At 45.6% G+C, this 12397-nt stretch overlaps 2 protein-coding genes across 6 annotated transcripts in view; one reads left to right on the forward strand and one right to left on the reverse strand.

Annotated features, from left to right (window-relative positions):
* zufsp (zinc finger containing ubiquitin peptidase 1) overlaps positions 1-6728 on the reverse strand; it is a 42055-nt gene extending 35327 nt beyond the window's left edge. The window contains exons 1-2 of one of the 5 annotated variants that reach the window (XM_072499458.1): positions 6548-6728; positions 1982-2654 (exon numbers count right to left, since the gene is read on the reverse strand). In XM_072499458.1, coding sequence (XP_072355559.1) covers positions 1982-2627 — 646 coding nt within the window. In that variant the 5' untranslated portion in view covers positions 2628-2654; positions 6548-6728. Of the gene's footprint in view, positions 1-1981; positions 2655-5275; positions 5382-6547 lie in introns of those variants that run through there. The other 4 variants (XM_072499453.1, XM_072499457.1, XM_072499455.1 and 1 more) reach the window with 4 other exon arrangements.
* Positions 6729-7029: 301 nt separating this feature from the next.
* Positions 7030-12397, forward strand: part of kpna5 (karyopherin alpha 5 (importin alpha 6)) — a 57717-nt gene continuing 52349 nt past the window's right edge. The window contains exon 1 of the mRNA XM_072499459.1: positions 7030-7157. The gene's annotated coding sequence lies outside the window, so the exon portion shown is untranslated. The remainder of the gene's footprint in view (positions 7158-12397) is intronic.

The following is a 12397-nucleotide window of genomic DNA, read 5'->3' on the forward strand; positions in this document are numbered from 1 at the left end:
ATCCAACAGAGTTTTGCACAGAGTGGTTCAGCTTTAGACAGCTCCCAGGAAGGGGACTGAGTCAATGGGAGGGAAAGGAATTTGTGGCAGGACCAAAAGACAATCTCTTCAGCCATCCCAGTATTTTACTTGGGAGGCAATTCCTGCTTATCCAGTAGAATGCATGTGGAAATTAACAGTGTTTTTGGATGATTTTGCCAAGGGGCAGCACTGATGGGAAATAGGAGGGGGCCAAGGTTAAATCCTTGGGGATCACCAGAGGTAAGTGTGCGGAATGGGAAGAGAAGCCACTGAAAGTGATTCTCTGGTGACAATTAGATAGATTAAAATGGAACCAAATGAGGTCAGTCCCAACCATCTCGACATTTATGGAAGTACACTGGAACAGCATAGTGTGATCAACTGTGTCAAAAGCTGCAGACAGGTCGAGAAGGGCAAGGAGGGTTTGTTACCTTTGTAACATCATACAGGGTGTGACTTTTATAAGAACTTTCAGTGTTAGGGCAGAGATGAAAACTCGATAGGAGGGATTAAACAGGAAAGATAGGCGGGGGTTTGGGAGGCAACACCAGTCAAGAACTTTGGAGAGGAACGAGGGGTTGGAGATGGAGCAGTAGTTTGCAAGGACAGGGGGGGCCAGGGGTTAGGTTCTTGAGAGTGGTGATGACAGCAGATTTGAAGGAGGGGTTATGATGATGAATGTTATTGTTTAAAATATTATTGGGAATATAGTGGTATTCTGTAAAGAAGGCTGTGTGTGTCTGTGATTAATTAAACTGGGGGGAGGCTAATAGGTAGTTTTTTTCTATGGGAACTGGGAGGTAAGAGGGATAAAGGTGTTAGGTATGTATTTATGCATGTAGGCATTTGTGATGAGAGGTTATGTGGCTGTTGAATTTACAATAGGTTGGATTTTAAATTTGCATTATGAGATAAGCAGTGACCTGACTTTTCCGCTGTTGAATTTCGAAGGGAAGTTCCGAAGTATCATGGTTTCATACGTAAACAGGGGAAGGGATATTGAATGTTACTGACCCGAAAGTGGAGGCAATAGGAAAACATGAAAAAGTCTCAATTTGGAAAAGTGGAGTTCAAAGAGAACAATGGAAGGGAAATAAGATATTGAAGAAACGATGTTGAGCTGAGTTGGTGTGGCTGTGTGGGGGGAAAATGTCCTGTGACCAGATCTGTGCTGGGAGAAGGTGTGGGTTTGTAAATTTGAAGATCCAGTCATGCCAGAAGTCTGTTTTCAGAAAATAGACTGCTTCTGAACCTTTTCTTTTGGATGTCCACATCACAGTGGAAATATTTGAGGAGATGTGTGGTACACCTTTAGTAAAGTGATAGCATCTTTTCCTTGGGTAATATTACTGTATTTTTATAGTTAAAAATCTATAAGGAGGTTTTTGCTAAGAAGATAGTTAGTTCACTTGTGTGTTCTGACCAAGTGGGGCTTTTGGGGGTCGTTCTGGAAGACTGTTTTAACTATAACTTCAAAATTATGTGCTTATTTCTGGTTGATAAATCTGTTACTTTTTTAAATCCTAAAGATATTATTGTAGTTCTATGATTTTGGAATCAAGAGCTCGTCTTTATTGTTTTCAAAATATTTTTTTAAAAGGTTTATGATCAGGAAAACAGGTTTCTCTCTGGTATCTGGCAAGCTCAGCAAATAACACCTGCTGTGTTCGTACAAGGGCAGAACCCAAGGAGAGAACACAATTAAAAATGTCAGCGAGCATTGGAGTCAGGAAGGGAAGTCAGATGGTCAGTAGTTTAGTGGGAATAAGGTTAGGGAGGAGTTGGGTTATATGGACAAGATGAGCTGGGACAAATATAGGAGGGTAAAGCCATCATAGAGCTCTATCCTGGACATTGATTTTATATGTGACATTTCTTTGTCTCCAAAACGTAGCTCTTAATTCTGATACACTTGCACTGCTGAAGACTAGAAGCATTACCTCATACACATATTTCACACCTTTTTGAGGAGTTTCCAGCAACTCGGAATGTTTGTCTTTAACATGTTCATCTAGATCCTCTCCTGAATTTCCTATTAGGCCACAAAAAGGACATTCTGGGGCATCAAACTTCACAGATTCTTCAGAACTGCTAGGAAGTTCATTGTCTTCTGATCCTCTATGATTGTTATCACATATTGTTTTCTCTGGTTGCCTCCAAACCGGTCCTGAAACATGTCCATTGACAGCTCCTGATGGCATTAATCGTTTGGATTCACCCTTTCTGTTTATGTTATGTTTAAATGGTCTCTCACAGCTAGGAGGAGAAGCAGAGCAAGACATCTCTGGTTTTGGCTCTTCCATCCTGTCCACTTCAAATTCTTTTTGTTCTGGAACTGTTTTATGCTCTAAATGAACTAACTTACTGGTCTGAAATGAAGCACCAAGATCCTTTTCTTTATCAATGGAACAAATTGTCCTACTATCATCCACAGGTTTCACCTCACTATGGGAGGTCTCTATATGGAACATTAATTCATCATAACTGATTCCTGACAGACGACAGATTGGGCAATTGTACTCATTTTCTTCATGCATTATAAGAATGTGTGTCCTCATGTCTGGATCCGACAGGCCACTTTGCCCACAAATATCGCAGGTAAACATGTCGGATTACTGACTTGACACACTCAGCTATTTAAGAAAAAGAAAAATATCATGAGATCGCATATCAATACCTTGCAGTGTGTAAATATAAAAAAGTATTCAGTAATATTTATGATGCAATAAATAGGACATGCATAAATAAGAGAGTATGCCAGGTCCTGTAATATTAGCGAGTATACTTCCTTTTAAACATACCTTGATTCCCAACTGGCAGTTGTGTTGAAAATAAAATAGTTTGTGGAAGCATAGCCAGTGTAGGTAAATTTGGATGGTTAGCTTTGGCCTCACAATAGGATACTAACTAGTACAAACAGTCAGTTTTATTTTGTGATACCATATTAAAATAAATCAATGCTACAATTAATCCTGAAAAATGGAATGTCCTAGATTGAGTTATGCATGCAATTAGGCTACAGTATTGATTATTCAATTGTAATACCAAATACATTTAAACCATCAGTTTTGTGATTTGTAGTAGTTCAGGCACATGGCTGTCTATGTTAGACAAATGCATTACAAACTCCAGTAATCCCTGCAAGTTTGATACAGCAAATTGGGTTGCTTTCAGTGGAAATTAATTGTTTTGTATAAAATGAATATTGTATCAGGGGAAATTAATAGGATTTTGGACAACATGAATACGACTCTATTCACTGCTGCATAGATGTCTTATTAATTTAAAACCAATCAAATTAGACTAGTAACAGTCAGAGCCAATCATCAGGCCAATTTGCTGACTGCAAGGTGTTGTGATGGTCAGAAAAGGAGTTATAAACTGAGTTTTGTAAAGCCTCATTGCACAGAAACAATAGAAGACCCCAGATGTAAAACTAAGTATTGAGGACCTTTTCCATGTGACCTGAAAGACCAAGACCAGACAGAGAGGAGACCGTCACATCAACTGCAACCAAACCTCAATCAGAACACATAATCAAAAGGTCTGTAAAGTCATTATAAAGTCAACCAGAGGCTGGTTTAACTCAGTGGGCTAGACAGCTGGTTTGTGATGCAGAACAAGGCCAACAGCGTGGGTTCAATTCCCGTACCAGCTGAAGGCCCCGCTTTCTCAACCTTGCCTTTCGCCTGAGGTATGGTGATCCTCAGGTTAATCCACCAGTCAGCTCTCCCCCTCAAAAGGGGAAAGCAGCCTAATAATAATCTTTATTATTGTGACAAGTATGCTTACATTAACACTGCAATGAACTTACTGTGAAAATCCCCTAGTGCAGACTCTGTACAGACAGTGACCCAAGCGGGAATCGAACCTGGGACCCTGGCGTTGTGAAGCAACAGTGCTAACCACTGTGCTACTGTGCCACCTATGGTCATCTGGGACTATGGCTGACTTTACCTTTAAAGTCATTATTGAAGTTGGTTAAGTATAATTTTACTTTCTGGAGTTGCTGTCCAAGTATTCTATGGCCTTAGATGATCAGATCAAGAGTTAAGGGAGAATTCACTTTCAGATTCTTCAATGAAAATGTATCACAACCTAGATCAATCTTCACTTAACCTAATGTCCATACTTTCTGATGGGGTTACTGGAAAGCCAACAGAAGAAACAAATTTTTCCTCAGGATTGTTGGAGGTCAATAAAGTATCAGTCCAAAGTATCAGCTACATATCATGAAACAGATTTGCATTTATATCACACTTTTTACAACCACCAGAAATCCCAAAGCACTTCACAGCCAACAAAGCATTTTTTGAAATATAGTTACTGTTGTGATGTAGGAAATGCGGCAGCCAATGTGCACACAGCAAGCTTCCACAAACAGCAATGTGATAATGTCCAGATAATGTTTTTTTTTACACCTTGCTGAGGGATAAATATTGGCCTGGACACCAAGGATAACTCCCCAACTATTTTTCATTTTGTTCCCTCACCCGAGGCCAGACGGGATCTGTTTAATGCCTCACGAGTGATGTATTCCACTGCGTATTGCATTGAAGTGTTAGCCTTGATTTTTGTACTCAAGTCCCAGAGTGGAACTTGGCCACTGTCCTGAAAAACTTACATTTATCAAACTTTTCAGATCTGGATTACTGAAGAAAAAGTGGGTATCTACGTTTAATTAAATAGAAGAACCTTAAATGTATATATTTCAAAATGTCTTAAATAATTCAATCATATGTAAATCCAACAGACATTAAATGCTCCTTGCCAGAATAGGGATCTCCTCAAGGTGATCTGGCAACATTTTAGCAGCTTGCAAATGCAGCCTCCATTACCTGAGAAATTATAGATCTCAAAGTGAGTGATCTATTTCAGCAGGTTGTTCTCTTTTCAAGAATGGTCTGTCTAGAACACAATTTACAGTAAGAAAGTCAGCCCTACTGTCAAAAAACAGTTGAAAGTTAAACATACTGTATAATTATAGTTTCCACTGAAAATTCACATAAATAGCTCAGTGTGGCAGTAGAGTTATAGGTAACACTTAAAAAGGTGGTGCAATCAAACAGATGCAATTGGGCAACAAATTGCCAACAATGGTCATATTCAGTGAAATAATAAAAAAAAGATACATACAGAACCAACTATACCTTATATCTAACCCACTATTCAGGTTCATCATATATTTGGACCAAGTTGATAATATTTTAATTATATACTGTAGTTATGATTCTTAAATAGCTATACTCCTTACTTTTACATTACCAATTGTAGGTCTTTCAAAAATCCACCAAGCAGAATATATTTTTAAATAAATGCAGAGTTGCAATATTGTCCACCTTCGGTTGCTGCTTCAGAATCTGAAGAGTTGTAATTGAAATTGTGTAATCATCAGTGAACATCCCCACTTCTGAGCAAATGCTAAAGTGAAGAACATCAAGATGAACTGTTTGGGTTTGAGAAAGTACCCCCTAGGAACTCATATAGTGACACCCAGCGTTTTTTTTTTAATTCTTAGGGTGTAAGCATTACTTTTTTGCCCATCCCTAATAGCCCTTGAATTGAGTGGCTTGTTAGGTAATTTCAGAGGGCAGTTAAAAGTCAACCACATTGTTGTGAATCGTGTATCACGTGATGGGTTTTTACAATAAAGTTTGTAGTTATTGTTATTAATGGGACTAGCATATTATTCCGGCTTATTAACTGAATTTAACCTCTCCCCAGCTGCCGGGGAGGGGGGTGGATTTGGACGTATGTCTCCAGAGCATTAGTCTGGGCCTCTGGATTACTCGTCCAGAAACATGCTGAAATAGTTTGTGGACAGCGCTCCCAATTGTCGTTGCTCCCAGATAGAACATACAGTGCAGAAGGAGGCCATTCGGAATATCAAGTCTGCACCAACCCACTTAAGCCCTCACTTCCACCCTATCTCCGTAATCCAATAACCCCTCCTAACCTATTTGGTCACTAAGGGCAATTTATCATGGCTAATTGACCTAACCTGCACGTCTTTGGACTGAGGGAGGAAACCAGAGCACCCGGAGGAAACCCACGGAGACACCGCACAGTGACCCAGCGGGGAATCGAACCTGGGACCCTGGCGCCGTGAAGCCATGGTGCTATCCACTTGTGCTACCCAGATGTTAGTAAGGCTTTGCAGAGACAACTGGGTTGGACACGCCTTTGTCATTTCTGGTCTAGATCATTGTGCCTATTTTACTCCGCCTCCTTTTTTTCCCCCCAAGTAGAACGATCCCAGCTTCTCCATTTGTAGGTAAAATCTCCCATGCCTGGAACCATTCGGGAATCTCCTCTGCACCTTCTCAAGGACAGGAACACCCTCCCTAAAAAGTATGCCAAGAATTGGACATAATCTTCGAGTTGGGGCCTAATCAGAGCTTTATAAAGATTCAGTTATACTCCACGTGTCTATTTATGAAACCTAAGACCCTGTGTGCTTTGTTAACTACTTTCTGAATGCGTCCTGCCGCCTGGCCGGAAGAGAAGGGGGACTGGACTAACTCACCGTCCAGCCCTGGTGCTATCACCGCGATAGAGGCTTTCGCGTCCTCAGAGGCACTGATTTTGATCTAAAACTATTCTCGACCTTGTCTCTGCCGCCAAGAACAAGACTCGTAAAATAACAATCAACTGGAAACTTTCGATTCTAACCATCAAACGGGACTTCCGGTGTTACATCGACATCTGTCCGCCCCCCAGCGGACACCGCCTCCCAATCGCGCGCAGGCGCACAGCGGCCGTCAAGGCGGGGATAGATCTTATTCACCGCGATGTTACAGCGAAAAGGTTCCCCCCCCTCCCAACAACCCCCAAAAAGGGGTGCCTTCCCGTGAATACACCTCATCTGAAAAAGGAATGGGGACAATTCACACACCCTGAATCGCATAAGTGTATAATCAACGGAAAGTAGGATATTCCCCAGAGAATAAAATGGGGGAGGAAAACTTTGACAGAATTCGAGTTGAGGTGTCGGCGCGCGTTAACGGGCGCGCAGGCGCAGAGCGTGTGGGTGGCGAGGTGGTTGTTGGGATTGCTGCGCCCGTGCTGCCGCCATATTGTGGGCCCGGGTCTAACCATCGGCGCGCGCGCGAGGGCGAAGCGAGTGACAGTTGGAGGTGAGTTGAGCCTCTCCCGCCCCCGAGGGCCCCGCGATCCATGGCGCCGGCTGCGATCGGTGTCAGCTCCCGGGATCCCGGCCCCTTGTTACCCGTGTTCAGGGTTTAACTCGGGGCCCCGCGTCAGCCATTTGCCGCACAAGTCCCAGTCGTCGCCCCCCCCCCCCCCCCCCCCCGAGGGGTCGAGGAGGAAAATGCTCTTTTTTAACCAACCTTTTTAGGTGAAAGTCACCCCCAACCGCATCAAACTCTTCCACCGCTATCTTTAAATATATTTTTCTGGTTATTGTAATTATATTGATAATCTCGATAATCCAGCCTGTCTGTCTCCCCCATCCCAGCGATGGAGAGTTTGGGGTGGGGTGTGGAGATGAATGATGGACTGCGGGAGGGGTGTGCAGGTCAGGCACGACGTTGACTGTCCAAGGGTGGTGTTTGAAGTGGAAAATTTGTATTTTGCCTTTAAAATAGGTGTTAAGTTAATTGGCCATTCTTCAGTGGCAGAGGATTTAAAAATATCCTGGGATGTGGGGGTTGCTGGCTAGGTCAGCATTTGTTGCTTATCTCTAGTTGCCCTTGAGAAAGGTGGGTGGTTCTGAGTCGCTGCCATGATCTTCTGCAGTCCATGTGGTGTAGGTACACTCACAGTGCTGTTAGAGAGAGAGATGTGGGAGTTTAAGCTGTGGTAAGGAGCTTAAAAAAATGGTGCTGTCACAAATATGCAGGAGTAGTTGTTGGGGATGGGCAATAAATGCTGGCCTAACCAGTCGCACCCACATCTCTTCCATGAGGTTAAAAAAAAAAAGGTGAAATTAAAAGACATGAGTTTTTCTTTGATTCAGAGTCACAAAATATATATCGGAATGGAAACTGTGTGCTGCAATTTGGTGTTCATTGAATGGGTTCTGATTCTGCCAGACCTCTGACATTGAATTGCAGCACAAGTTTCTTCACTCTGTTGCCACGGGTACATGAAGTGCAAGCCCCCACTGGAATCATGAGGATTACTCATTGTAGCAGGTTAGTTGTGAAAGTATCAGTCCATATCCATTTTAGTTATAGAAGTGTCCAAATTAGAATGATGGCACAATGATTAGCACTGCTGCCTCAGCGAAAGGGACATGGGTTCAATACTGGCTTTGGGCGACTGTGTGGAATTTGCACATTCTCCCCGTGTCTGTGTGGGTTTCCTCCCACCATCCAACGGTATGCATGTTGAGTGAGGTTATGACGATAAAACGGGGGGAGTGAGCCAAAATTGGGTCGGTGCAGACTCGATAGTCCAAGCGGTCTCCATCTGCATTGTAACAGTTCTATGGATTTGGAAGTTTTGGACAGTTCTGCTGCCAGGGATCATTGGAGTGGCGCACAGGAGTTTGTGCGACTGGGTGATATTCAAAGAATTTTGATTTAAAGGAAGTCTGGGGAAGTGGTCACAGACTTCCACAAACATCCAGAAAGATGTTATGGAGCACTGGTGGGACTGAAGTTTGGAAGCATGGAAACAAGCCCATCAGCCCAGCTGGTCCCTGCTGCCCTGATTCTTCACCTTAAGCTAGTCCCACTTGCAAGCATTTGGCCCCTATCCCTCTGTGCCCACTCTGCCCATGTAACTTTTTGAAAGGAAAAAATTGTCCCCGACTCTACCACTGCCTGTGACAGCCCATTCCAAATGCTCACCACCCTCTGTGTGAAAAAATGTCTCCTCTGGTCTCTTTTGTATCTCTTCTCTCACTGTAAACCTATGCCCTCTAGTTCTAGACTCCTCTACCTTTAGGAAAAGAGTACGAGGTCTTACAACACCAGGTTAAAGTCCAACAGGTTTGTTTCGATGTCACTAGTTTTCGGAGCGCTGCTCCTTCCTCAGGTGAAGGAAGGAGCAGCGCTCCGAAAGCTAGTGACATCGAAACAAACCTGTTGGACTTTAACCTGGTGTTGTAAGACTTCGTACTGTGCTCACCCCAGTCCAACGCCGGCATCTCCACATTTAGGAAAAGATGTAGACCATTTACCCTATCGATGCTCCTCCTTATTTTATAGGCTTCTATAAGATCACCCCGATGCCTTCTACGCTCTAGGGAAAACGGTCCCAGCCTATCCAGCTTCTCCTTATAACTCAGACCATCAAGTCCTGGTAGCATCCTTGAAAATCTCTTCTGCACTCTTTCTAGTTTAACAATATCCTTTCTATAATATGGTGACCAGAACTGAACACAGTATTCCTTCCATATGTGGTCTTACCAATGTTTTGTACAACTTCAACAAGACGTCCCAACTCCTGTATTCAATATTCTGACCAATAAAACCTAGCATGCTGAATGCCTTCTTCACCACCCTGTCCACCTGTGAATCCACCTTCAAGGAGCTATGAAACCTGACTTCCGGTGGCGTGGGCGAGCAGGGTGGCCGCAGCAACAAGAGCTCCTGCCTGTGGCCCCGATTTGCGGCGATTACGGGGAAATCCCCGAGGCCTCACGCACCCCCCGACTATCGTCGGCCTTTAGGGCCGCCACGAGCAGCCAGCCGGCTTAAAGACCGGCGAAGAACCCCGCTCGGGGGGCTGAGGCGCCGGGCCCGGCGCGCCAGGTCAGAGTAGCGGGGGCGGAGCTACGAGGAGGCCGAGGCGGCAGGCCCAAAGCCAGGGCACCATGTCGGATGGCTCCCGCCTAGGAAGAAGAAAGAAGGTTGAAGCCTGGTCCCAGGTGAATGCAGAGGAGAAAGAAAGAAGATTTAAGGATGTTTGGTGAAAGTTTTTTTTTCTCTCGCCCCTTTTTTTTTCCAAAAAGAAGAATGTCAGATTGATGAAGGGCAGGAGGGTGAAGGGGGAGAGAGGAGAAAAGAAAAAGATAAAAAAACAATAAGCCGCTAAAGGATGCGAAGAGCAGCGTCGAAGAAAGGAGGAAACATGGGTTCGCCGCCGAAGGAGAAGACGAGCAAAAGTGTTGACAGGATGGCGGAAGCCGAACTGCAAGGCGGGGCCGCACTACTTACGATGGAAAGATGACCGAGCTGATGGCGGTAGAGCTGGAAAAACATTTGGTGAGGCACATGGAGGCCTTGAGGAAAGAGATGGTGGTCGTGATGAGGTCATGGGTGGAGGAGGCAATCGGACTGATGAGGGTGGAGGTGGCAAAGGCATCGGCTGAGGTGAGAGAGCAGGGCGAGAAGATGAAGGAGGTGGAGGAGGCCGTGACATGACACAGCGACTAGGTCACCTCGATGGGGGAGGAGCTGCGGAGGGTGGTGGAGGTTAACAGAGGACTCCGAGCAAAGCTGGAAGACTTGGAAAACCGCTCAAGGCGGCACAATTTGAGAATTGTGGGCTTGCCCGAAGGGACAGGGGGCCCAAGGCCAACGCAATACTTCGCTAAGAAGTTGGCGGAGCTGATGGGGGAGGGTGAGAGCCCCACCCTGTACGAGCTAGACCGAGCTCATCGGTCATTAAGGCCGAAGCCCAAAGTGAACGAGCCGCCAAGGGCAGTAATTATCTGCTTCCATAAGTTTTGCATGAAGGAGAAAGTATTAAGCTAGGCGAAGCAGGAGCCTGAGGTGCTGTGGGATGGTACTGCGGTTCGGATCTACCAGGACATGACGGTGGAGTTGGCAAAAAGCCGAGCGGCGTTTGGGCGAGTGAAGGTGGCTTTGTTCAAGACGGGGGTGCGATTTGGTGTGGTGTACCCGGCGAAGTTGAGAGTAACCTATAACGCCAAGGACTTTTATTTTGAGGCGGCTGAGGCGTTCGTGAGGGCAGAAAGCATGGGACAGACGTGAAGAGCGGAACTGGAAGAGAGACTGTGGACTGTGTTTGAGCGGCTGGAAAATGTACAAATGTTACAACTTTCTACTGATTTGTATTGAAATTTACTTCTCTTTGCATTGTTACAGAGTTCAAGTTAATGGCATTCTGTGTTGCGACGGTTAAATGTTATGTTAGTGAATTGTAGGGGATGGATTGTTGGGTTTGTTTTGGTGTTTCTTTCTCTGGGACTGGGTGGAAGGGGGCGAGAGGTCTTGGCGGGGGGAGCCACCCGCGCTAGCTAACTAAAGTCAGTTAGTGAACGGGGGTGAGGTGAGAGGAGGACTGCGGATGTTGGTGCCTGGATAGCAGGCTTCAATGGGCCTACGAGGCGAGCAAGAGGGGGTGGAGGGATGGATGTTGGGGGATGTTTTTGTAGGGGGGGTTCTTGGGAGGGGGGGAGAAGGGGTTTGATGTTAACAATGGACAGGGGTGGGTCAGGCTTATGGGGCAGGGCCCAGTGGTATGGTGATGGTGGATAAGAAAGGTGGGGGGTTGAGAGACCCCCAGTAAGGATAATCACGTGGAGCGTGAGAGAGCTAGGAGGTCCGGTCAAGAGGTCAAGGATGCTTGCACATCTTAAAAGTTTGAAAGCCGATGTAGCAATGCTGCAGGAGACTCACTTGAGGGTGAAGGACCAGGTGAGACTTAAAAAGGGCTGGGTTAGCCAAGTGTTTCACTCCGGATTTGATGGAAGAGCTCAAGGGGTTGCGGTGCTGGTCAGCAAAAGGGTGCGCTCCCAGATGGAGAAGGTGGTGGCAGATCAGGGGGGTAGATATGTGATTGTGACAGGGGCACTGGAGGGGAGATTAGTGGCGCTGTTAAGTGTATACGGTCCCAATTGGGAAGATGTGGGATTCGCGAGGAAGGTGTTTGGGGGGGGGACTGGAACTTGGTGCAGGAGCCAAGGTTGGACAGATCACGGCCGCCCTCGCTGGTCCCATCGGGGGGGCGAAGGCGCTGGCTGGGCTAATGGTGGAAATGGGAGGGGTGGACCCTGCACCCAAGGGAACGGGAGTATTCATTTTTCTCAGCAGTCCATAAGGTATACTCGCGGATCGACTTTTTTGTGGTGGGGAAGGCTTTGCAGGCTGGAGTCGGGGGGTCGGAATACTCTGCAATTGCAGTGTCAGATCACGCTCCACATTGGGTGGATATGGTGCTGGAGAAGGGGGCAGCGCAGAGACCATGGTGGAAACTGGATGTGGGGCTTTTGGGGAACCAAGTGTTCTGTGAGAAAATTGAAAAGGTAATTAAGGAATATGTAGGTTTCAATTGTACGGGTGAGGTGTCGAAGGCAGTCGTCTGGGAGGCTCTAAAGGCGGTGGTGAGAGGTGAGGTAATTTTGTTTAAGGCCAGGGTGGATAAGGAGGAGAGGTTGGAGCGGCAGAGGTTAATAGATGAGATGTTGGAGGTATGCAAAGGATGGGGACCCGGCGAAGCT

This window comes from Scyliorhinus torazame, chromosome 4 (genome assembly GCF_047496885.1).
Source record: "Scyliorhinus torazame isolate Kashiwa2021f chromosome 4, sScyTor2.1, whole genome shotgun sequence".
NCBI classification, from domain to species: Eukaryota; Metazoa; Chordata; class Chondrichthyes; order Carcharhiniformes; family Scyliorhinidae; genus Scyliorhinus; species Scyliorhinus torazame.